Source organism: Garra rufa, chromosome 22, assembly GCF_049309525.1.
Source record: "Garra rufa chromosome 22, GarRuf1.0, whole genome shotgun sequence".
NCBI classification, from domain to species: domain Eukaryota; kingdom Metazoa; phylum Chordata; class Actinopteri; order Cypriniformes; family Cyprinidae; genus Garra; species Garra rufa.
The window spans coordinates 26,825,334-26,852,905 of record NC_133382.1 but is presented as its reverse complement, the minus strand read 5'-3'; the positions used below and the strand labels follow the sequence as shown (position 1 = coordinate 26,852,905).

The 27,572-nt window shown below is 38.7% G+C and overlaps 1 protein-coding gene across 2 annotated transcripts in view; it reads left to right on the top strand.

Moving 5' to 3' along the window:
* The window catches only part of nrg3b (neuregulin 3b), a 205,997-nt gene that overhangs the window by 100,619 nt on the left and 77,806 nt on the right, over nt 1-27,572 (top strand). For both annotated transcript variants that reach the window (XM_073828964.1, XM_073828963.1), the window contains exon 2: nt 24,140-24,272. In XM_073828964.1, coding sequence (XP_073685065.1) covers nt 24,140-24,272 — 133 coding nt within the window. The remainder of the gene's footprint in view (nt 1-24,139; nt 24,273-27,572) is intronic.

The following is a 27,572-nucleotide window of genomic DNA, read 5'->3' as shown; positions in this document are numbered from 1 at the left end:
ATGAGGACATGCTGTACGAATAGACTGGAACGCTGCCTGTTAACTGTTAGATCCACGACAAAAAACACCATCACAAAAATCCTTTCAATTTGCGGTTCGGGACTTCCATCCACTGTCATATGCGTGTGGAGAAGCGCGTGTTTTACAGCGTTCAGCAATAGCCAATCACAGACATTTATGTTGATTTAATTATCACTGTGGCCAATCAGAGGAGGCTATGTGAAAATCCACTCACCAACCAAAGTGCCGGTTTCAGTTTTGCTGATTTCTACACTTTCGCGAACTCTCTCGTTAAAACAAAGAAAGTGTTGGCATTATATAAATAAGAGATTAATTGTGCAGTGTAAAGGTTATTTTATTACTTTTTAATAACTTTATGAGATTGCGATGAACTACTCTAAGATGAGTGATAGCTTTCCAGTGATTGTAACGGGAGCGCCTATTGCGCACTTTCTAGACTATAATTAATTCAGAATTTGAATACATTCACTCACGGATTCACTCTCTAAAAACCCAATATCGCCTCTTGCCATTGAGTTGCATATACTACATCAGTTTACTAAGTAAAGGTGAAGCGAAATATGTCTGTACAGCCACACTGCACGTGTCGACATGCGCACGTGAGTAAACAGATAACTTACAAATAGCATTATTTCTTTCACCATGCAGCAAACGTAAAAAATAATAGAAAAAAACCCTTTTAAACCGTTTAACTGATAGTAATAATCGGTTAAAATTCTTACTGTCGGTTAACGGTTAAACGGTCAATATGAGCATCCCTAATATATGTGTGTGTGTGTGTGTGTGTGTGTGCGCAGCTGGCAGTTACTCAGGGTTAGTGATGCGCGGATGGTGGTTATATCCGCGGGCGCTGCGGATAATCCGCGGGTCGGGTAATAAAAAAATGCATGCTGATTATTTGCGGGTGGATGAGATAAATCATGATGCTAATATTAACTACATTTTCTAAAACATGAATATAAAGTTTGAAGGGAGTTATGCCTGTGCTAATGCTATTGAGCACGGTAATGCAGTGGTGTAGTGCATTGGTTGGCTTTGCGTTTACCCACTTCTCTGATGCGCATCATTCAGTAGTGTCCTGCATTATCCAAAATCATGACAGTCCACCTCATGAATAGCTAATTCAATCGCATGTTAATACATTGAAATATTCCCTTAAAAACAGCCAGTAAAGAAAGTGTCAGGAACTTGGCGCCGGCATCTTTTGAAATACATTTGACGATTGTGCCTGATGCGACCGCGCCTGCTCTGTCCTCAGATGCAGCCTGTTCATTCATACGCGGTCAGGCTAGGCGCGCAGTGGTATAAAAATAGTTATTGATTACTTATTTGAATCAGTAGATTATAACGAAAACAATACCTTAAAAATGAAAAGAAGCAGTTTTTACGATCAGACATTTCTTAAACTGGTGAACCCAAACTTCCAAAGTCTAAGCATCCAGTATGCGTTCAAATAGTAAGTTCAGAGTGGCTCTAACACAGAGAAAACCCGACTGATTTCGTCAGAGATTGCTGAGAGTCGCATCCAGATGTCAGTTAATTCTTTTCTGCGTGGATTTGGCTTAAAATCATGAGTGATTAAACGTATATAAGTGTGCTGCGGTGTGCAGATCAGCTGCATCAGTCTGCTGTTATAAATTAACCATCCATTTATCATATCATGCAAAACTAAGAATTACAATAAGTGTAATATCTTGATCGGGTGCGGGTCGGGTGCGGTTATCTAAATCAGAGAAAAATATAGGTGCGGGTGGGTGGCGGGCGGATAATTTATTTGAAGCTGCGGATTCGGGTGACGATTGAGCCCATCCGCGCATCTCTACTCAGGGTGGGCCCAAGCGCAAGTGGATGGGCCCAGGCCCAGTAGGCCCACCCACAACGCCGCGGCTGCTTGTTCCATTACTGAACAAATCAGCATTTTTGAACAAATCTCTTGAATGAATGATTCAATGACTCACTCATAAATACTTGACTTGTTCCATTACTGAATGAATCAGCTTTTTGAACGAATCTCTTGAATGAATGATTCAATGACTCACTCATAAATGCTTGACTTGTTCCATTACTGAATGAATCAGCGTTTTTAAACAAATCTCTTGAATGAATGATTCAATGCATCACTCTTAAATACTTTACTTGTTCCATTACTGAACAAATCAGCATATTTGAACGAATCTCTTGAATGAATGATTCAATGACTCACTCATAAATACTTGACTTGTTCCGTTACTGAATGAATCAGCTTTTTTGAACGAATCTCTTGAATGAATGATTCAATGACTCACTCATAAATACTTTACTTGTTCCATTACTGAACGAATCAGCATTTTTTAACAAATATCTTGAATGAATGACTCAATGACAAATACATCTTTTAACAGTCATTTGTCGCAAACCTAGTGGTGAAACAATGCAATCAACATATTAATCAACAAACATTATTTGAAGCGCCAATTTGAAGTGAAAATGACTTTCAAAAGATGATTTTCTACATTTTGTTTATATCCAAACTATACACTTTAGCTATAACTATACACCCAGTACGTCTGAGATAATGTGAATGATTGTAAGACAAAAATAATACTGTGTGGTTGAAAAGACTGTTTGTGAAGCTAATAACGGCTCTCTTGTGTCAGCGCAGCATGAACACAGATTTGAATATTCTGATATGACTTTGTCAAAGGTTTAATAGACACAGACGATTCGTTGTCATTTAGAAATAAGATTGTGTATGTGTTTGTATCGATATCACAATCTTTTAACAATTACTGTATAGTAAGCATAAAGATGCAATTAAACAAATATTTTTAAATTCTACAATAGTATACATATCATGTAATATAAATGAGCAAAATAAATATTTAATGCAGGGTCTGAAATGGTTAAAAATGAATAAAAAAAATAACATTTAAACATTTCAAAATAGGAAATGTGCACTTTTAAATATTCTCAGACTATGGACAGCTGACTCCAGTGAAAGCTGGTGATCTCTGAAAAATTCAAATTTCATCCAACTTATCAGCTTGGTGACTCTGCTGTACCAGTCAGTACTTTCTGCCAGGTTTATATTTTGTTAAAGCAACTCTGTGTTTTTGTATAAGTACAGTTCAAATGTGAATAAACAGATAGGGTTGATGTTGGCTGAAAACATGTAAGATGGGCTTCGCAGTTTTGAGTACATAATTTGCTCTCTCACTGAAATGATTGCAGCATAAAGGTGAAGTGTGTAATTTGTGCAGCACTAGTGGCACCAAACAGAATTGCAATTGGCTGAGCATAACAAAATTGGCAGTGTGATTTTAGGTGGAACTACACAACTGAAAATGGAAGATTTTAGAAATCCTTTTGTTGTTGTTTAACAACAGCCCTTATTTTTTCAGTTTTGATTGTCGCTGCTGGAAGCGCGGGAAAGAAACACTTCACCTTTAAATTTGTGTGAAGTGAAGACAGATTGTTTCATCAAATGTGTACTACCCTCGATTAAATCTTATCTTTGGTTCTTCATCAGAAATAAAAGGAAAGATAATTGCAGCTGCCCACTGCGAAAAAGAGCCATTTTACAAACACAACTGATGCATATCTGATGAAGTATATTATTTATGTGTGTTTGTGTTTCAGGGAATGTTTTTAGCAGCACATCTGTGTGCATTTGAGCAGAGAAATCGTGTGTGTGTGTTTGCAGAAGTGCATATGCACACAGGCTGTACTCCCCCACCTTCAGCTGGGCTCCTGCTCGTAAATCACAGGGCTGTTGGTTAATGAAAATCTCAGGCAGGAGGGAAGAGGAGTGATACTAAGAGAGAAAGTGAGCACAGCAACAAGGGCCATTCTTTTTTTCTCTTCTCATAGGCTGTTCTGCTCTCCTCCCTTCTCATCTGTTTTTATCTTGTCTCCTCTTGCATCACATAATCTCCTCCCCTCACACCTCCTCTCGTCTCATCTCCTCCCGTTTCCCCACGCTTTCCCCTTTTGTCTAATCTCCTCCCCTCCCAACTCCTTGTGTCCTCTTTTTTCCTCTCTTCTTGTCTCCTCCCATTTTCTCTCTCTTCCTTTCCTCTCCTCTCCCTTTCCTCTCCTCTCACTTCATACTAGCCTCACCTCCCAACTCATTTTTAGTCTTCTCTTTTCTCCTCTGCTTTTTTATCTCTTATTTTCTCCTCTCATGTTCTCATGTTTTTTCTCCTTTCTTTCAGCCATCTTATCCCCTTTCCTGTCTCTTGTCCTTTTTTCTCCTCTCCTAATCTCTCCTCCCATCTTCTCTATTCTCTGTTTTCCTTCTGTCTCCTCTTTATGCCACTCCTCTTGGCTCGTCTCATTCCCTCTCTCATCTCAGTGTCTCTTCCGGTCTTTTATCTTCTTGTCTCCTCTCCTGTTCTCCACTTTCCTCTCCTAATGCCTTACTTTGTCTTGTCTCTCCTCTCCTCTCCTCTCCTCTCATTCCCATCCTTGGTTCTCCATTCCTACCTGTTCCTCCCCTCTTATCTTAAACAACCTTTTCCCTCTCTTCCTATCTCCTTCTTCCTATCACCTCTATTACCTTTTGTCTGATCTCCTCTCGCCTCCTCCTAGTCTGTCCTCCCTAACTCCTCTAATCTAGTCTCCTCTCTTCTTCTTTCCTTTTCTTTCCTTTCTTTATCTCTTTTTACCATTTCTCCTCTCCTTTTTCTCATTTTGTCTCTCCTTTCAGCTCTTCTAATATAGTCTCATCTTCTCTGCTTTTCTTTTCTTTCCTTTTCTCATTTCTTTTTTGTCTCAACTCTCCTTTCATCTCCCCTCATCTCCTTTGTCTCCTCTTAGTCTCTCCTACCAGTTCCTCTAATCTAGTCTCCTCTCTTCTTCTCTACTTTCCTTTCCTCATGCCTTATTTGTTTCATCTCTTCTCTCATCTCTAGTCTTCTCCTTTCAGCTCCTAGTCTCCCTTTCCAGCTCCTTTAATCTAGTCTCCTCTTCTCTGCTTTTCCTTCCTTTCCTTTCCTTTCCTCATGTCTTCTCTGCTTTTCCTTCCTTTCCTTTCCTTTCCTCATGTCTTTTTTTGTCTCATCTCTCCTTTCATTCCCTTCATCTCCCTTCTTCTCCTTTTGTCTCCTCCTAGTCTCTCCTCCCTGCTCCTCTAATCTAGTCTCCTCTCTTCCTCTTCTTCATTACGTTTTATTCCTTTTCTTTCCTCATTTCTTTTTTGTCTCTTTCTCTCCTTTCATCTCTACTCTTTTCCTTTGCCTTTAGTCCTAGTCTTTTCCAGCTCCTCCACTTTTCTGCTTCTCTTCTCTGCTTTCCTTTCCTTTCCTTTCCTCATATCTTTCTTGTCTCGTCTCTCCTCTCAACTTCACTTTTTTCTGTCCTCTTACCTCGTCTCATCCTCTTTAACCTCCTCCTAGTCTCCCCTTCCACCTCCTCTCATCTCGTCTCTTTCCTTCTTTTCTCTCTTCTCATCCACTGCCTGATGTTCTCTTATTTTCTTCTCTCCTTTTCTTTTTCTTGACTAGTCTCAGGCTCCTCTTCCTTCTCTTGAATTGCCTTTCACTTCTCTTCCCATCTACTTCCCATCACCCTTTTTCCCTTTTCACCTCTCATCTCCTCTTTTCTTCTTTCGCCTCCTCCTAGTCTCTCCTCCCAACTTCTCTAGTCTCCTTTTCTCTACTTTTCTTTCCTCATGTATTTTTCTCGTTGCATCTCATTTCTCTTCTTTTTTCTCTTCTCTTACCCCATCTCATCCCCTTTCACCTCCTCCTAGTCTCCCCTTCCACCTCCTCTCATCTAGTCTCTTCTCTCATCCACCGCCCTCTGTTCTCTTATTGTCTTCTCTCCTTTCCTTTTTCTTGACTAGTCTGTTGCCTTCTTTGCCTGTGTTCTTTCCATGGTTCTCCTCTCCTTTTCAACCTGCTCCTCAGCTCTCCTCTTGAATTGCCTTTCACCACTCTTCCCATCGCCTTTATTCCCTTTTCACTCTCATACCTTCTTCTCCTGTTTTATTTCCTTGGTTCTCCTCTCCTTTTCGACCTGCTCCTCTTCTCTCCTCTTTAATTGCCTTTCACCTATCTTCTTGCCTTTTCAACTCTCAATCTCCTCTTTTCTCCGTTCACCTCCTCCTAGTCTCTCCTCCCAACCTAGTCTCCTTTTCTCCACTTCTTTCCTTATGTTCTTTTTATGTCTTCTCTCCTTTTTTTGACTAGTCTCATCCCTTCTGTCTCCTTTCCTCTCCTCTCCTTTCACCTTCTCATCTCCTTTTCTTCATCTTCTGCCCTCTCCTCTTATCTCATATCATCTCCTTTTCTCTCCTCTTTTGTTTTCCCTTTTTTGCCTCTCTTTTGTCATCTCCTCTCCTTCTCTCCCATTTTCCCCTCTCCTTTGCATTTGCTGGCAGCAGTCCATCATTCGTTCTCTGTGGTTGGATGAATGTCACAGGTCTGCATACTAAACAGGCAGGGAGCCTGGCACTTGGCAGGGCACGGAGGTTAAACAGGATCATACACATTCAGAGTCTGTGTCACTCAAATGCACCAGCACCCAGGGGTCCCATGATAGACACTCCAAGGAGGCAAAGAGCGTGACCCTTAACTTGTTTAGAGTGTGTCAGGATGATTGGATCAGCCCAGCTCGTGCAGGAAACGAGTGGAGGGTGTGCTGAGCTTCAGCCTTGTAATCCTCTTTTCTGGAATCCAGAAAGCTGGCACCTCTTATGTTTGTTTGGACGAATTCAAGTGAGCCACAGTTCGGATGAGAGTACTAACATGGAAATTATATTGCAGACAGATCCTAATACTATCCTTCATTCTTCAGCAGCGGCCTACTGCAAAAAATACTCAGCAGATGGCATAATATGTAATGTTATGACTTGAATGATCTTGCTTTACAGGCTTTCTTCTGCAAATACTGATATATGTGCGATTCATTTGATTAATTAACATTAACATTATCACCTCGCCCACTTGAATGGCCTGTGCAGTGGTGCTAATGTTTGCAAGCAAACAAACAGCAAGCACTGGCCACAGTCATCTGGTGCAGAAAAAGGTCAGTGTGGTCAGTCTTGCATCAGACTGTTGGTTTATGTGTCAGTGGGTCCTAATGCGTGCCCCGTGGATGCCCATCTTTGAGCCATATGCTGGGAGCAGAGCCAAGGGAAAGGGAGGAAGGAGACAGGAAGAGAGAGACTTTGAGACTGGCGTGCACATACTCCGCTCTCCATCCTGCTTTCGTGCATACTAAAACCAGGCCACCTGCTAGCAGTACATCACACCCTGCTTGCTTCATCTCACACACGCATACACCGCTGAGACTATACACTACCTCACAACCTCACTGCCCACTGCTGAATCACATTTCACTCCGGAGGGTAGTGGAGGAATCGTTCTTCTGATTTGTCCGGCGCTCCGAGAGAAAATGGAAAGAGACAGATACAGGTTGAGAGAATAAATAACCATAGCACACCTATACTTGTAACTCGTTGCTATCTTTCCACTCCAGTATTTCTCATTCATTGCTTTTTTTTCATAGACCAGTAGAGTACTGCCTTTATGCTAGCTTCCTGTCTTTCAGTGACAGCAAACAGGAGAGGGTTTGAGCTTTCTTAATTCAGACTTTCAGTCATTTCCGTTTCATTTTCCCTGATTTCAGACATAATGCTTTACTGAGGCTTGAGATCTAGGTCATGTTGTTTGCTGAGTGTTACTCATCTTAAACCTGATTTTCCAAATTCAAAAGGATATGTGTTTTATCTAGCTTAATGTGATTTAGCCAAGTAGGACATGCTCCTGAATCACTCATGTTGGTAGTGGAACCAACCAATCAAATTTTAGGCAGGGGGTGATATTTAAGGCTAGGTTTAAGGTTGGGATTAAGGATATGATTGTTTCAAAATAAAAAAAAATTCAGGACCAACAAAGGATTTAGATTCACTAAATCATGTTGTGTGCTTAATCAGTTGGGAAAAGGCCTAATAAAGCACATGTTTCTGTCAGAAGATAAGTTTGAATCCGTAATTGGGTGTTCAACTACAGGCACTTTTATATCCCAGGGATTGATATTTTTAATTTAAATCATTGAAAAATCATAGGAATAGCCTTTAGCTATAGTAAAATCACTGTACCACACATTCTCCAGTGGCTTGTTGCTTTAATTATGATATTTTAAATGATTACATTAGTGTGAAATAATCATAAACCATTTCGAACGGAATTGTGTTAAAATGGTCATGAATTTTAATAGAAATTACTTCTGTTCCTAAGCCGTGGCATCATTTTAGCTAAATGAATAAATAAATAAATTAATACAATTCAAAAGTTAGTGTCCTTGGTTACCAAGGAGACACCAGTATCAGTGAAGAGCTTCAGATGAAATATGAGACATGAAATATAAGGGAAACAGTTGGTAGTACTTATTTACATTATTATCATTATCTGTGTTTGATTTCTCCAAATGTGTTCTAATGAAGAAACAAACAAATCTATGTTTTAGATAACCTAAGGGTAAGCAAAATTTAATTTTGAGTAAACTATTCCTTTAATATTGTGTATTTAGGATGTGTTAGCTGTGAAATAAGCTTTAGCAAAACAAAGGAGTTGACCGTTCAATGTTTTTTATGTTATTTCCATCACACAATTCTGTCAAAGGGATAGTTCACCCAAAAATGAAAATTCTGTCATTAATTACTCACCCTCATGTCATTCCAAATCCTTTCCAAAGACCTTTGTTCATCTTCAGAACACAAATGAAGACATTTTTTATGAAATCTGAAAGCTTTCTGAACCTGCAAAGAAAGGTAGTAAGGATGTCGTTTAATATTAATCCACTTGACATCAGTGGTTCAACCTTAACTTTTATGAAGCTACGAGAATACTTTTTGGTGCACAAAGAAAACAAAAATAACGACTTTATTCAACAATTTCTTTTCCATGTCAGTCTTTGACGCACATTTACGAGAGTACCACAATTCACAAAAAATATTCTCGTAGCTTCATAAAATTGAGGATGAACCACTGATCCCACATGGACTATTTTAACAATGTCCTTACTACCTTTCTGGGCCTTAAACGTGGTAGTTGCATTGCTGTCTATGCAGGGTCAGAATATCTTAATTTGTGTTCCGAAGATAAACGAAGGTCTTATGGGTTTGGAATGACAAAATGAGGGTGAATAATTAATGACAGAATTGCCATGTTTTGTTTAGTGAATTATTCCTTTAATTGTTAGTGGGCAAATGAAATGATCTGGGGTGCATTTCCCAAAAGCATCATTACCTAACTATGGTGGTTAGTTCCATTGGACTCTATTAGTAACGATGGAACTTGCAAACATAGTTGCTTTTGGAAAACGGATAGTTTCAAAGCCTGGTTAGAGTGTGGAAAATGTGTAAAGTTGAAGAAACACCTAATTAGTTGCATATTTCTTATGAATTAACAATAGAATATGTACAATTTAACATTTGAAAAGGAGAAAGTGCGGCAAGTGCAGCAAATCAAACAGCTACGTACACAGTTGTCAGTTTTGCTTTTGTTCAGTGACTTTTTTTATGCAGGCAATCCAGACCCCTCATTCTTAGCAATTCCTTACCCCGTCTCTCTTTCACTTTCTTGTCTCTCAGTCCCCTCCCATTTATGCTGGCTCTGCACATCCTCCTGCGTCTCAGCTTGAGAATAAATATTTCATTGGGCGTTAAATATAGCTGTGCTCACAGTGAAGCTGACGGAGCTACACTTCCTCTGCAGGACAAGAGTTAAGGGGGGCGTATAAGACAGGAAAGGGGAGAGGACACCCAGCTTAAAGGAGACTCCCCTCAATCCAAGATCAGCCCAGCAGCTGTTCTCTTATCACCAAGGTTACTCTGGTCAAACACCCAGTGAAGTCCATGAAACATGTACTGCACCATGTTAAGAGCTCTACCCAAGATGCATGTGAAAACCAGCAGATTGCCTTTGATAAGGCTTCACCATGGTAGCTGGTTAAGCTTATCGGTTACGTTTGCAGGAGAAGTCTGTTATCTACTGTGTCTTCAGAGACATGGCTCATTATAACTCCTCCCCATATGGAGAAACATGAGACCAAGCAGAAACATAAAGTAGCTTTGTGTGAGCGCGGAAGAACAAGAGACAGAGGGGAGATAAGGAGGAAGAAGAAGACGAATAAGAATAGCAAGATATAGGGACCCGGAGAGAAAGCGAGTGTGCAAGCTTAGGCATGCATCTTCGGCGCTGGATAATGAATACATGAATCAGTTTGACGTTTTGAGAGTGTGGGAGGCAGAGCGATTTGAGCAGATCAAATGATGAATAACTGGCCAAATCTGCAGTACATCAGGAGACTTGGGGAGGCTAAAGGGTCCTGGGTTTGTTGCCTTGTGCAGAGAGACCTCATAAAAGACAATAGTGTGTAATCTCGATCTCTAGTGTCGAGGATTTTAATGCTCGTGTTCCTGCCGCAGGACATCAGCACATTGCGAGGATAATGTGCTATAAAATATCAATTAATGGCCTTTGTTTGACAAGTACAGAAAATCTTGTACCACTCAGTTTTGAGCTCTGTTCATCCATCCATCCATCTCTCTCTCTCTCTATCTATCGATCTATCTATCTATCTAGGCAAAATTTTTAGTTAAAATGGCAATTATTAGGGGTTCAAGCATGTAACACTGAAACCCTATTGTAAGCCAAGAACCAATCAGCAATCTCCACGTAAAACTGATCGTGCAGACCAAACCGTAAGTCATAGAGACTTAAAACTTGGAGGGATGGTAGTACTCACACCGCCGACAACGTCACCAAGGCTCGCCCCAATCAGCCTGATGGGGGCGCTACAGTGATCAAAAGTACAAAATCGCTCATAACTCCTAAACTGTCAGTTGCAGCTTAGATCGTAGCTTCGATCATGAGCCTGGTGGAATTTTCGGGTATTTTGGATTTTTGAAAAACTAGTCCTAGATTTTTTGCCAGATCAGAACCAAGCCAGTACAGAAATATTCTCTGGAGAGTAAATATCAATAATTATCGCAAAGGGATGCCAAAACATTCGAAAGGGGCAGGGCCACTTTTAGTAAAATGTCTATAACTCCTGAACAGAATGAGATATCTTCGCCAAACTCAGAAAACCTATGTAAGAGCTCAATCTGAGATCACAGGGAAAAAATCATGAAGCTTGGCCACTTGGTGGCACTATAAAAATGACTATCGCAAAGGGATGCCAAAACATTCGAAAGGGGCAGGGCCACTTTTAGTAAAATGTCTATAACTCCTGAACGGAATGAGATATCTTCGCCAAACTCAGAACACCTATGTAAGAGCTCAATCTGAGGTCACAGGAAAAAAGTCATGGAGCTTGGCCACTTGGTGGCACTATAAAAATGGCTATAACTATGCAACTATTTGTCCTATCAACATGAAAATCGATGTGCACGGTTGTGGTCCAAAGTGCCACAAGTGTCTATAAGAACATTTGTGTATCTCAAAAAAATACCTATTAGACAAGGTTTCGAAACTCTGTGCGATATTCACATCATATGATAGAACTCCTTGTTCCGGACAGCTTTCCCTCTGGAACCACTGTGGTCAATCAAATCGTTTGTTAAATGATCAAGATGTAAAAAAAAAAAAACTACTTTTGCGAACTAGTCCTAGGTTTTTCGCTAATCTGGAAAAAAAAAACACTGCGCTACAATTCTCTGGACTTTCTAAGTCAATAATTATCAATAAAATGTTAAAAATTACCCTTTGGGCAGCTATAACAGGGTTGTTTAGAAAATGGGACTGTCCAGATTTACCCAAAATCCTATAAAGCCTAAAGGAAAACTCAAAACTTCACAAAATCTGGTGACCATATGCGACAGGTGATTCTAAACATGCATGCAAAGTTTTAGGAAGACCAGACCATAGCTGGCACTATAACAGTTAAGATTATGTCTATGGTAAATAACTGGATTTGCCAAAAATGCATTTTAAAATCATGCATTTGGTTTGCTAAAAAATTTATTTTTTCATATGTGCTTAAATGCCTTAAAGCACTTGAACCCTGGTAATCGTTGCTTGTAGCTATATCATGAATTACTTTTGTTTATTCTACTTGCATTCAATTTCTGATTGAATTTTTTCATCTTGTTGACTACCTCAGTACAAATGCAGGAATTGCTTTAGCATTTAAAATCCATTATCAAGTCAATTCTGAATGGTTCATAGGCAGCTTTCTTGTAAAGAGTAAAAAAAAAATACAATAACACAAATATTGATTAAATGAGCCATTTTAATTATGCAGAACTATTTTTAGTTCAGTGCTTCTCAGAGTATTGTATGAAATATATGTTTATAATGTTTATTTTTCACTGAGCTTGTCACAGTGAAGTCTGGGATTGCCCTCACCAGGAAGCAGACGTACAATGCTGCCTAAGTATTTGATTAAGACAAAGTACAATATACTAAAAGGCAGTGTAATTAAAACATTTTTGAACAGCCTTTGCATCTGGAGTGTCTGATGCTTACCATGTTCTGATTTACTTTTATCTTTAGATTTAGATTCTTTGCCACTTTCTGTTTATATGTCATCACATGATGGATAGCTTATGGTTTTTGTCACGTGATCATCAGGTAATGAAGTTAATAGCTTTTTAGAGACTAGATGGATATCCACCTTCTTGTTCACTAAAAGCATACGATCTGCACTAATATGCCTCTACATATATCATCTGCTTTGTTCCATTCAGAGAACATAAGGACCCTTTTGGTGGTGTTGGGAGATGTTTCCTGCTTATGAATGGAAGGCTTAATAATTCATACCATTTCAAGTTCTGCAGTTCAAAGTCATTTATGGACTATCATAGCGGAGGTTGTGAAAGCACATAATTTGCCTTTTATATTGTACTAATGCATGTGAGACATTTCGCTTAATTAAGGATGTTTGCTTTTAGCGCGCTAAAACCATTTAGATTCATTTCCTGTCCAGTCCATCATGATTTCTCTTTTGAATAAGTTTTTGCCTTGGCAGAAAATGGCTAGACTTTCATTTAACTCCGCCAGGCCACTAGTTTTGTCTTAATTGTCACTTGCATTTAGTCAGGCACACTTTGTTCAGCCATGGCTGTCATTGTTTCCAGAGGAAGTGCTAAGACGAGTCCATTCACCTTTCTAGATTGCAACCTTTTCTTAGAGTTATTCTGTCTGATTTTTTTTTCCAGTTCAGAGCGGTAATGGGTCTCGTTTCTGGCATTAATCTGTCTTAAATTTTCCCTGTCTTCGCCTCGCAGGGGGATTTAATGAGTCAGTCTCCTTTTCCTCTCAGGGGAAGTCATCTGTCTAGACACTTTCAACTCTTCTTAACAGAGCAACAAATTGTCTTCCCTCGTTTTTGTTTTCTCCTGTTCAATTATGGTTATTTTAGACAGCTGTAATGAACTTTGGAGCATCTTTATATATTTATCCAGTGTGGAAGGCATGCTGTGATATATTCTCTATGGTATCTATCAAAAGATTTTTCACTAAAAAATGCACTTCCATTAGAGTGGGTTTTATGCCATTCAGTCCTGATTTTCTTACTTCCTTAATGTTCAACATCAATCGTGTCTACTTTAGCAAATATGCCACTTTAGACCTTTTACATTGAGACTGACCAGGAGATCCATTGCGATGATGTTAATGCAAGCGCAGCGCAATAAAAATCACTGTTTACTCCGAATTTTCAACTGTCTGATATGTAAAGGTGCTGTGCTGGCGCAGCGATCCATTATACGAGTTTGTTGCGGTTTCGCTTGCCTCATACATGCTGTCATTTTAGCTTTCTGAACTGCAGGAATATCTAAATGAAAAATGGGCAGGGTACTTCACTTTAAAAAAAAGGAAAGAAAGAAAGAAAGAAAATACTCATTTCATGGTTGGTTCTGTGAACAGATTAAAATGTGCCTTATTCATGTCCAAAAATGATTTTCAGTAGCATCATGTCTTACAAAAGTAAGCCCTGTAGCACTCTCCAGCTTCGTTCTTTGTGGAAGTAAATCATCTTTTTCATCTTCGCTGTAATTCAGAGGTGAAAGCTTTTAATTTGCTTAGCATAATGAAAATGCTCAAAGGACAGAATAAAAATGCTCTCGCAACACTAAAGGCATTAGCAGATCTATATACTTAATCTATAACCTCGGTGTGTTTCAGGCGATCATTGGTACTCATCATTTATCTCCATTTGTTAAAGTAGCCTATTGTGAGTTTGGCTTTCTGCATGGTTTTCTCACACATACAGATCCTGTAGGTTAAGTAGGGATGGAAATTGTAAGGATTTAAATACTCTGGTTTGTTTAAAGCTACAGTGTACATTTTATGCTCAGTTTGCACACATGAAATCACAAAAACAACTGGTTTTATGTAGGTTTCCTAAACATGCCCCCTGCTTGCCATTGGGTGGCCAAACACAAACCTCATGTCTTATTTTTATAGACTGTCATGATGCTTTTGACCTCTGTAATCCATATTTTTTCTCTTTTCGGAAGTTGTGAAAATGCAATAGTTTTTTTGGGGTGAAAAAGGTCTATACTAGAACAAACAGATCAATGTTTTCATAGTGGCTTGCTTAGTTCTTGCTGTGTATTAAGCTGGGAATATTTTAACATCTTAAAATCTACACTCTACACAATTGCGTTAACAATTCTTTTAGTACATGAAGTTGTACTCCCCTCACATTCAGTTCAGTCTAACAGCCACAACTCCACTAAAACATGATTTCTTTTGCTGTAGATTTGGTAACAGTGCAGTCCTGCTGTGCAGGAAACACTGTCAGAGTATTTTAGTGCACTGTTCCCTCCACAGCGGAGAAAGAATGGAGACATTCAGGTGCCATTAACAAAACTGAATGTCATGAAGGCCATTGAGTTCCTTTTTTTCTGTATCCAGTTCTCACTCCCCAGAACTAGTTGTGAGTTCAGAAAACAGGCTTATTGCAGAAAGTTGCCCCAAGGGCTTGTCATCCTGACCGGTGAAGGACAGGGCGCGCTGTTACTGCGTGACAGATGTCTGTGTGTACAGCCATCATGAGCTGTCAGTAAGCAGAAGCGTTCATAGCCTGCCGTCCCTCTGACAGTAAAGGCATACGCTTTTACGCACAAGTCCCCCCACTAACCTCCATTTGTCCGTGACAGGTGGCCCCACTGGGTAGGTGTGAGAGGGAAAGGCAAGGCGGAGGCTGTCAAAGGTGACCATGTGCGTAGGTGACTTGTGTCATGGCCTGTACATAGTGAAATGCGTACAAGAGATTAAACAACTCGTAAAGACAGTTCAAGTTCATTTAATTTATCGCTGAGTAACCATGTGGCATCAGCATTTCTATAATTAAACATTATACAACATTTAGTTTTGTTTCTCAGATTTGATACATTTGACAAATTTGAGTGAACCGCTTTCCAAGAAAGCTGATATAACAGCCCAATGGTACTTTTTAAGTGATTCTTTCTATAGAATACACTTTTAACGCAATAGATGGTGTGGGTGAGTCACAGAGTCACATCCAGTTTAAAATTATTTGTTTAAAAACTTCTGACTCATTCGGGAATAGACAGGAGACTGGCTGTATGCATGAGTCATTGAGTCATTTACACAACCAATTCATTTTAAACACTGATTCGTTTAGGAAGGAGTTAGTCATTGAGTCATTCATAACCAGTTCATTCATAAAACGGAGTCATGCATAAATAAAACAAGTAGCTGACTTTGTGAGTAAATCATTGAATCATTTACTCAACTAATTTGTTCAAAACACTTATTCATTCAGGAATTAAACAAATGACTGTCTTTGAGGGATTCATTGAGTTGTTCACTCAATCAATGTGTTCAAAACACTGTTTCAATCAGGATCGAAACAAATGACTGTCTTAGAGGCAGCCATTGAGTAATTTACTCACCCAATTTGTTCAAAACACTTTTTCATTGAGGAATGAAACAAAAGACTGTTTGAGTGAGACTTTGAGTCATTTACTCCACCAGCTCATTCATAAAACAGACTCATTCGTGAATGAAACAAGTGGCTGACTTTATAAGTGAATAAGCTATGACGTGAAAATTGGCCCGAAGCCCGGCCCTAGGGGTATAAAAAAGTCGGACCCCGACGGGCTCGGGCTCAAATGCAGGGCTCTATCATTGAGTCATTTACTCAACTAATTTGTTCAAAGAACTTATTCATTAAGGAATTAAACAAAAGACTGTCTTATGGTGCGTTCACACCGGACGCGAATGAAGCGGCAAGCGCGAGTGATTTACATGTTAAGTCAATGCAAAGACGCGAATAGCCATCCTGCGGCGCGAAACGTGCGAATGAGGCGGCGCGAATAGCGCGAATGGCGCGGCGCGCATTGAGCGTTTCAAGCGATTGCCGCGCCATTCGCATTGAGCTCATTCACCTATTTTACAAGTACTTTCCCGCTGATGAGTGGCAGAAGCCCCTCCCTTGACGCGAATTCGTGTCTGTTGTGAAGAAAATGTCACGCGCGAATGACGCGAATTTTACCGCGCGAATGGCGCGAGTAAACTCAAATGTTCAAGCGTTCAACTACGCGCGAATAGCGCGTTTTTTCCGCGCAAGTCGCGTCCGGTGTGAACGCACCATTAGAGTGAGTCATTGAGTCGTTTACTGAACCAGTTTGTTCAAAACACTGATTCATACAGGAATGAAACAAATTATTGTCTTTAAAGGAATCATTGAGTCGTTTACTCAACCTGTTTGTTCAAAACACTTACTCATTAAGAAATTAAACAAAAGTCATTTATTCAACTAATTAATTCAAAACATTGATTCATACAGGAATGAAACAACAAGTGTTTTTTATTATTATAATAGAGACAATGAATCATTAATTTTTGAATCATTGGAACTAGCAGAAAAATAATAGACAATGGCAATCAAAAAAACAAAATTGGGTTGTTTATTGAGCCATTAGATAATAGCAAAATCACACTCACCGAATATTATACATTTTAAATATCACACAAGGAAAAAAAATACACTGCTTTTGCCACTCTTCGCACATACTCTGTTGCGAAACACTATTAACCAGTGGATGAGCGAAGTGATACAAACAGCGAAACGTCCCAGTTCTGTTGAACTGTATATCAGCTGTCCTGGGTGCCACTGGCCAATCAAATTAGAGGACCAAAACTAAATATTATATAAATCAGAATCTTGACCCACAAAAATATGCTTCTAATAACTATTTTTGCTTTGCTACAGTTTCCTACATTATTCATTCAAATATATTGACATACATTATTCAAAATATGCAAAACACCACAGAATTGCCAGGGCTTATATGTGGTGCTTGCGTCCCAGATGCTCTGTATGCTCAGCGGTCAGACACAGGCTCCCTGCCTCACTACACCACTCAGGAGAGAGCAGCAGGGCAGTGGGCAGCGGTGCATGATGGGAAAGCTCAGCCCAGGTTCCCAGAAGACCTTCCAGCGCTGTGTGTGTGCAGTGTTTGATGTGCAGTGCAGTAAACAGCACAGAAGAACTCTGCTCATTCTGGTGTCTCCCCAGAGATACGCCAGCGCATAAGCACACTAATGAGCGGGGTGATTACGAAAAGGCTTTCAGGAAAATGTTACAAATGTAAATGCGCATGGCTGTCTCTGCTGTGACAGAAAGCATGTGTGTTTTTACACATGGATATGCATGGTTTGTCAGATATACGGAGGTGATTAATAGTGATGTGTTTTTAATATTTTAAATCCTTTTTTCTTATCATCTCTTCAGTTCGGTTGTTTTGGGACTAGAAACTGAAAGAGAACGCCTGGGAATTAGAGTTAGGGATTGGTGCGAGTTTTAAATTGGTTGATTATTTTCACAGCTGAGTTGTTGAACTGCTATATTACATACATTACATAATACAAGACATTGTGTGCAGAACTGGCTAGTGGAACAACCACCTATGATTTGCTCTTGTATTCAGAGCTACTTGAACCATTTTAATCTGCTGTAAGTACATATCACAGCCATATCACCCTGCAGCCCAAGACCGGTTGTTCACTGAAGCTAAGCAGGGCTGAGCCTGGCCAGTACCTGGATGGGAGACCTCCTGGGAAAACTAGGTTGCTGTTGGAAGAGGTGTTAGTGAGGCAAGCAGGGGGTGGTCTATGTGGGTCCTAATGCCACAGTATAGTGACGGGGACACTATACTGTAAAAAAGCACCGTCTTTCGGATGAGACGTTAAACCGAGGTCCTGACTCTCTGTGGTCACAAAAAATCCCATGGCACTTCTCGTAAAGTCCTGGCCAAATTCCCTCCACTGGCCCTAGTCAATCATGGCCTCCTAATAATCCCCTTTCATTGAATTGGCTATATCACTCTCTCCTCTCCACCTGTAGCTGGTGTGTGGTGAGTGCTGTTGTACTGTGGCTGCTGTCGCATCATCCAAGTGGATGCCACATACTGGTGGTGGTTGAGGAGAGACCCCCCCCCCAATATGACTGTAAAGCGCTTTGGGTGTTCGGCAATACACAATTAAAGCGCTATATAAATGCTTCATTCATTCATTCATAAGTAGGGGAGACCAAGGCAATTGCACTTCAAAAACATTTTTACATTTTTATTCAGAACTCCCAGGCGATTACAAATGTATTGGCTGTGTTTTAGAGAAAGAGAGTACCAATTGTCTCTGTCACAGTGGTTGTCCACTTCACCTCCCATGAGAGCACACCTCACAGTAAGAATATTACATTGCTTTAATAATTATACTTACTAATAATGAACACTTTTCTTCTTTATTCTGGCCCTGATTCTTTTAGCTGTCAGAAATAATTTGTGTACAGTCATAGTTGGATCTAGGTAATTATTATTTCAAAAATAATTTTTACTAAAAGTAATTGTTTAGTTAAGTAGAACAGCACTCTTGATAGTTTTAATGAAATGATGCTAATCATGCATTACAAACACATTATAAAACACTTTCAATTTGGTAATTTAATTTTTCTTTCAAAACTAATGGTCGCATTTGCCCCAACTCTGTGGTAGCTGCCAGCTGCAGTGTTTGCAACTTTTTACCAACAACCTATAGGTAAAGAAGACATATGTTTAAACTTAAAGGCGTCAAAACTTTAGACAGCAGAAAACATATTGGCCATCAGATTTTTATATAAAGTGACAAGATTCTTTTTCCCAGGCAGAGAGAGAACACTGCTGAATACAGCACATACTGAAAAGTGTCATATCTCTAGCTTGTTTGTTACTGAAGGGATCTTGTGCGTTACAATTGCCCCCTGGTCTCACTGACTACATTGAAAAATATTTTTGCTCTTCTGACTCAGAATATATACATGTTCACACATATAGACAGCTGCAGTATAGCATTTTGTTGTAGATTTGTATAGCTAAGGCGTCAATCAAATGCATTACCCTGCCTACTCCTTCTCTCTTTTACATGAAGCACTGAAAGTCTGATTCATTGCAGTGATATGGTTAGTGGGACTCATTTAAATAAACCAGTTCAGAAAACAATTCATTTTAAACTGTTCTTTTAAAACTAGTCCCAGTCTAGACTCCCACACAACATTTTACTTTCTTTTGAAGAAAAGAGTAAAGACACAAAATAAGATATTTGTTTTAAAAATGATGATATTATGGTTTCTTATTTTGGTGGCAGTAGTTTTACTGCTCTTATTGCAAAAAAAGGTAAATAAATGATTTGATTGTTATGTACCCTAGTAAAAAAACAAAAACAAATAACCCTATGCCATAATTTATTTAAAATACATTTATTTCATACTAAGTATGGTTCAAATCCATTAAGCACAAAACTAGTCATAAGTAGCATGGGTATATTTGTAGCAATAGCCAACAATACATTGTATGGGTCAAAATGATCGATTTTTCTTTTTATGACAAAATTTATTAGGACGTTATGTAAATATCATGTTCCATAAATATATTTTGTCAATTTCTTACCGTAAATATATCAAAACTTCATTTTTGATTAGTAATATACATTGCTAAAAGCTTTGTGATCCTGGACCACAAAACCGGTCTTAAGTAGCACAGGAATATCTGTAGTAATAGCCAAAAATACATTGTGTAGGTCAAAATTATAGATTTTTGTTTTATGTCAAAAATCATTAGGATATAAAGTAAAGATCATGTTCCATGAAGATATTTTGTAAATCTCTTACTATAAATGTATCAAAACTTAATTTTTGATTGGTAATATGCATTGCTAAGAACTTAATTTGGACAACTTTAAAGGCGATTTTCTCAATATTTAGATTTTTTTGCACCCTCAGACTCTCAGCCAAATATTATCATATCCTAACAAACCATACATCAATGGAAAGCTTATTTATTCAGCTTTTAATGCTCTATTGCATAATGCACATTTCTTAATATTATGCCTAAATGTGTTTTAATATCACTATTAATATGGATTGTATAATCTCTGTATAATATCAGTCTTTAAATGCAAGATATTTAAAGTGTACCTGATGTATACATAGAATAGTTCCACTTTAGCACAATCAAATATACTTAAATATATCTTTAGTTGGACCTTAGCACTACTTATAATACTGAATGTTGTTAGCTGAATTTATCTTCACTGATACAACTGTGCTTTAAATTAAAAGCTGCAGTTTCACATTAGCTCCCACTGCAGGATTTATTCACATATTTACCTTTTTCAGCATGAAGGATGGACATGTTCTTTTTTTGTCCATTAGCTCACCACATACCATCTATTCAGACGAATAACCCACAGGGATTTCGGATTCAGTTTTGGACTGCTGCAAGACTGTTTCATGCACCTTATCAAGGGACTTACTTGTGTAGATTGCCTTCCAGAAAAAACAGGCTAATTTTAAAGCAAACGGAATGAATCAAATGTTATGACAAACCATTTTGGGAATAACAAGAGGGGAGGATTTATCACTAAATAACCAGAAGCTGAGCAATTATCCTGTCATGCATGAGCTGGCCGCCCATGAAACCACGGCGTCTGATGTGCAGAGAGCGCTCTCGAGTGCCACAGCGCAGGTGCACAGTGTGAATGCGCTCGTTTTTCCTCTGATGGCCTCAACTGGCAATGGCAAACTCAGGGAATAGAATCTCCGTAGTCATCTTTATTCATTTCTTTGTACTCTATCTGCTAGTGTTAGATTTGTCACATTTGTAAGAGTTTGTCCTTACAGCAAAGCCCGTCGTGGGCAGAGGAAATCATTACTTCCCCACAGACTTAATTAGGCTGGATGGCGGGGGTCGTCGGCCACGTGCTCCGGGTATCCGTTCTGTTTCAATAACCTGTCAATAGAAAGCAAAAGAATAAAGCATGCATTGTGGGTGCTATGCTTCAATGCTGTCTCTGCAGGCATTCAGCACCTTTGATTTAATAAACTCATCAATGATCACTTCTAAAATGAAGCTGATTGCTAATAGCGCTTCTTGAATCCCAGAGCATCGATTGCAATGTTCATTAATTCGCGAGCACTTCCGCCTCCCCCCTTGAGATCATGTGTTTATTATACGGGATTTTTTTTCCCTTTTAATATAGTCCTGTGCAATGATTATTGCATGTTCCGCCAGTCCTCGCCTGCGGATGGGCTCAATATGGCAGATTTTATGAGCACCTATATTAGAGCTGTAGTGGTGTGAGATCAGTCCATAAGTAGCCCTGGGTCACACAGTAAACACTGCTGATTGCTGATCGACTGGCCAGTCAGCAGCAGTATACCAGTCAGGTTTGAAACGCCACTCTGGAGAAAAATGAGACTAATAATCTACCCAACAGAATCCTCCGTTTTAACAACAAAATGTGCAGATCAATGGTCATTTGATCGATGCTTCTCAGATGATTTATACTGAGTCATAAAACCCCCCGTTTCTATGTACACTTGAACAAGAGGATATGAAAAATCCAGCCGGTTGCTGTCTGAGGGCTAGGATAAGGCGTTTGCCGCTGTTATTGTATTGTTTATGGTGCAAAGCAGTCGCTTTTGGCTACCGTGCGACTCCACGTAATGGAGTCATCCATCGCAGCTTTCTCAAACGAACGAAGCATCTTTGTTCTCTTTTTCTTGTTTCAACAATTTTCTAATCCGTCATCGTCTTCTGCACCAGTGACCTGAGATTTATCCATCAATACATGAGAACAACAGATTGATTTGACCTTTCCTGTGTTACTGCAGGTGTCTGGTGCTATTTGGATTGCCTTGTTTTTGACCAGGACGCATGCTTGCACTGCCTCCTCCAACGGCAGCTCCAGACTACAGATGTAGCTCTCGAGCGTCTTATGAATTGCCTCTGCTTTATTTCATTCCGTGGCAGATGTCTGGGAGATTATGCTTTCAGTGCATTGTTTTCTGCTTATGGACATGGTTGGTGCTGGTATGACGGTGTAAACATCTACCAGGTGCCGCGGGCCTTGGTTTTGTGTTTAGAGCGACTGCTAACAACACAGCAGATGTTGATGTCCATGTTGAAGTCAAGCAAGCGAGGAAGGGTCAGAGGAACCGGATTCTTCAAACTAGCCCTGTTCTGGTCCAGATTAAAAAGTGCAGGCGGTCTTTTATAAACAGCAGTCCTGTTTATGTGAATCATCACTGCAGTTTATACAACAGGATGGTGCTAATGCAGGCTATTTTGCTTTGACCAGCATGCTGATTCATTATGTTTCAGTCTTGATTAAGCGGGTGTTTTATGTTTATAAATAGCACTAATTAAATATATTAAACAGCCGATGCATTATGGTCCCCCCATCTTGTTAAGTGCTACATATATTCTGTGATAAAGCAGGCATACATATACTGTATGTATGATTTGTCCCGGTTAGTTTAAAAGAAGAAATCTAGAATCTGAGGGTGCAAAAAAATCTGGAATCTGAAAAATAGTGAGAAACTCGCCTTTAAAGTTGTCCAAATGAAATTCTTAACTATGTGTATTACTAATTAAAAATTAAGTTTTGATATATTTACGGTAGGAAATGTCTTCATGGAACATTGCATAAAAGAAAAAGCAGTAATTTTGACCCATACAATGTATTTTTGGCTATTGCTACAAATACACCTGTGCCATTTAATACTGGTTTTGTGGCCCAGGGTCACATATAGTACTTACATAAGTACATGAATAAATTCATGAGTACCCCAATGTTGGGTCAAAAAAAAAAAAAAAAATATATATATATATATATATATATATAGTATCAACTAAATATAATATGCATGTATATATTTATATGTATATATAAAGAACAACAGTTCTGGTCCTTGAATCTGATTGGCTGAGAGGAGTGTGATATCAGAACTCCAACCATTTTACTGTTTATATCACTCCGCTTGTAGTATTTGTCATAGTGAGTGTCAAAATAAAACTGTTTTTGTGTCACAAAATGTAGTTTTAAGAGTTTTTATGCAAAGACACTTATTTAGACTTAAAATATGTGGTTTGTTGTGGTTCGACGTTTACGGAGATGTGAGCTCCTGGGTGTCAGCAACCATTTAGCCCTCATGAATCCGTCATGAGCAGCCTTACCTCTGCCAGATCTTCTGGAATTTGCTGCTGGCTCTAATGTCTCTATAGTGGTTAAACATGACATAATTAATTTGGGTAAATCTAACAGGCAGCCATTGATTTCATTAATCTATTATTTGTTTCAGAGCAATTAGATTTAGCTGAGGGCAAAATCTCATCACTTCATATTTTATGTAAATTTAATGCTGTATATTGCTAATAATATATGTATTTGATATGTAATTATATACATTTTTGCAGTAAAAGCTGCCTAGTTTTTCCTTAACGGTCCTTTGCAGCTAGAGTGGCATAAAAACGTTTGAAAAATCCCTGTTGCAGCCTATTACATGAGGTTTATTATCTCTGATGGCCTGTGTCATTAAACCCTCATACCCTATATACGCCCTATAATAGATTCTGGAACATTTTCTGGTCCTCACATGGGCTCATTTGAAATCAGTGGAGTGATTGTGAAACCATCGTACTTGAACGTGTGATTCAATTAACACCATTCATGTCATAATATTGAGAAATCACTCAGTTGTAATTTTATCACTGGTATGGACATTATGGAAATGCATGGATTATTAGTGTTTGATTCGTTTGATTAAACGTATTTAATCTTGATTAATCTGTTTCTGCCCCCCCCCCCCCCCCCTTCTGTGTCTCTTTCACATGCAGTTGCCCCCACAACCTCCACTGTACGTTCAGAGTTCTTCAAGCCGTGCCAAGACAGTCAGGAAATGGCCTTCTGTTTGAATGAGGGAGAGTGTTTCATCATCGAAACTGTGGCAGGTGTACACAGACACTGCAGGTGAGTTTTCTGTCTTTACCATTTCCTCAGTACCACTGACAAACTCTAAGATATCCGTTTTTATGGTTCTTTATGGAGTAGCTATTATCCTTTATTGCTAATCCATGGGCAAATGCAAAGAAAACAAAGACTGTGGTGACTATCTGCACTGGATTGGTTTAACATATGCTGAAAATCACTAAAATACAGAGTGCAAATTACTCTAATGATGTGAGATGAAAGGAGGAGTCATGCTAAATGATGTGGTCTATTTTGGACATCTTGGCACATGCGATAGTTGTTTTAAAAGCCAGCGTTTTAAGGGTATAATTAGAATGCTGATCCGCAGCGTCAGAAAGGCTGAATGACTTAACCTGAAGAGTCTGATGCGTCCAACTCATTCAAAGATGAGTGGCTCTGCTTGGAACAAATCATTGCAGTGTTTTTTTTGCTGTGAGATACTGCTGTTTAGCACAGGATGTTCCTGAAATAAAAGAACTTGTCATTAATGAGTACGGTCTGAACCATTGAATGGTTTGAAGTGTCTTAGCATGGCATTCCTCAAGGAAAGGGCCATAAATAAGGTTTAGAACTGGTTCCATTTTTAAAATAGTGCCAAAATAACAAATGATGTTCTCTTAATATTCCTGCATGTGCATGCTTCCACTGCATACTAAAATACATGTTTGCATAGAAAAACAATGGAAAAATAGTCATGAGTGGAACGCATTTTTGGTGCATTCAGTGTGAATGGCCCCTAAATATGTATAAAATGATGCCATAGCACAGCTACTAAATCTACAGCCCAATCAGTTTGCAAAAAACATCTTTTATGAGGGCTTTTTCCTTTTTTTAAAAAAGTATAGCAATTTAAGTTGGTTTGATTCTTTAGGGTCTTGTTTTTTAGGGTTGTGTAAAACAACACATTTTTATCTTATCAAAACAGCTCTATTTACAGCAACCTGTTTCAATGCATGGCTCTTTAAATGATAATTAGCTACTGCTCACCTCGTCCCTCTCTTCTGTATTGTGTTATTTAGTGGCACGTCACTATCAAAAACTAATTCACTGTATCCTCATTGGCTCTGATGACAGGAGAAAATGAAGATTCTTATGTTCACTTTTACATTCAACTACAAAACACCTGCATTGCTTACAAGACATTGTTGTCGCTACAGCTACTCGAGTGTGGAGAAAATGGCGGACAGGCTGAGGCCCAGGAAATATGCTAATATCATACAGTCCATCAGCGGTTGTGGGTGGGGCCTGAGCAATATGACATCATACTGATCAGAAAATCTAAATGGCTTGATAATTGAGACTTTTTAGGTTTTTGGGGGATAAAAAAAATATGAATGGATTTGTATCATTGTAGGGTGGTTGTGTACACACACTGAGAAGACACATTTATATGAAGACACCACGTTAAAGTGAATTTGGCATCCGATGTCCCCCTTAAATTCAAAAACATACAGCTCGGCCAGTGTTTTCTGATTTCTGGGTGGTTCATTACTAGATAGTATTTTATAAAAATAAAATAATGAACACACTGTTTGTTGGTTTAGTATTGTAGTGTACTATATTGTTAAGGTCAATTATTTATGCCTTATTTTATTTAATTATTTTGCCTCTAAAAATAGTCTTTATAATTTATAGATTATTTACTTACCCCTTACCATCCAAAATGTTCATGTATTTTTTTCTTTAGTCGTAAAGAAATTATGTTTTTTGAGGAAAACATTTCAGGATTTTTTCTTCATATAATGGACTTAAATTTTTTCTTCATATAATGGACTTCAATGGTGCCCCCGAGTTTGAACTTCCAAAATGCAGTTCAAATGCAGCTTCAAAGAGCTCTAAACGATCCCAAGCTGAGGAAGAAGGGTCTTATTTTCTAAAATTTTTTTAGAATTTATATAGGTTTATATACTTTGTCTAGCTCTGTGTGAACTGTGTATTCCGGTTCAAGACAGTTAGGGTAGGTCCAAAAACTCCCATCTCATTTTCTCCTCCAACTTCAAAATCATCCTACATCGCTGCGGAAGTACCGACCCAGTGTTTACGAAGTGAACATGCAAAGATGATCAAACAGCAATGTAGGGTGATTTTGAAGTTGGAAAAGAAAATGAGATGGGAGTTTTTGACCTACCCTAACTGCCATCAACCAGAATAAACAGAGTTCACGCAGAACTAGACAAGACAAGCATTTGAGGTTAAAAAGTATATAAATTGTAATAAATTTTAAAAAATCAATCTTTTCGCTAGATAAGACCCTTCTACCTCGGATCATTTAGAGCCATTTGAAGCTGCATTTAAACTGCATTTTGAAAGTTCAAACTCAGGGGCACCATAGAAGTTGACTATATAGAGAGAAATCCTGAAATGTTTTCCTAAAACATAATTTCTTTATGACTGAAGAAAGAAAGAAAGACATGAACATCTCGGATGACAAGGGGGTGAGTAAATTATCTGAAAAAATTAGTTCTGGAAGTGAACTTCTCCTGTAAGTCCAGGCACATTTATGTATCGCTTTATATAATACAGATTTTTTTTCAAAGCAGCTTCACAACAGTGTTAATGTAAATTGCTCAATTATGAAACAAATTCAGTAAGCTGTAAAGCAGCTCTACAAAAGATAATAGTGCCATTATTCAGCTCAGTGTAGTTCACTTTTATTTCAGTTTAGTTCAATAACTGTGTCAATGTTGCAAAGTTAGGCAATTATGGCTTTACAGAAGGCGGTGGTGTCATTATTCAGTCCGTTCAATATTGATTCAATTCAGTTCAATAACGGTGTTGATGTTAATCTAATATTCTAGCTCAATTCTGCTCAAATTTTGTTCCCAGCGGGCACCTTGATATCAATTTGACATCAAATATTAGTCAAGATTCGATCAAGATGCTGTAACATGATTTTAACTTCACTTTGGACGGCAATTTCCTCCAGTGGTAATTGGGTGAAAATAGGAAGTTAATCCTACACTGAAATTGGTTCAAATCACCGCCATGACAAGTATGATTTGCATATTTGACCTGTTTTTTGACGTCAGTTTGGTTCAATTTGTCTTTCAACATTAATTGCCCACTGGGATGTGTCAGTCCAGTTAAATCAAAAATATATTACTGCATATTCACTGTGTTTTAAATAAGTCTGTATCAATTGTTTGGCAAATGTTAATTTTTTAAAGTGATTAAAAAATCATTAATAACCATTAAGGAACTAGATCAGAAGCAGAAACATATGACAGTGACAATTCCCAATCTAAGGGTGTTTTGTCATGAGCCAAGCCATCGAAACTTGCAGATGTTGAGGAATATCCG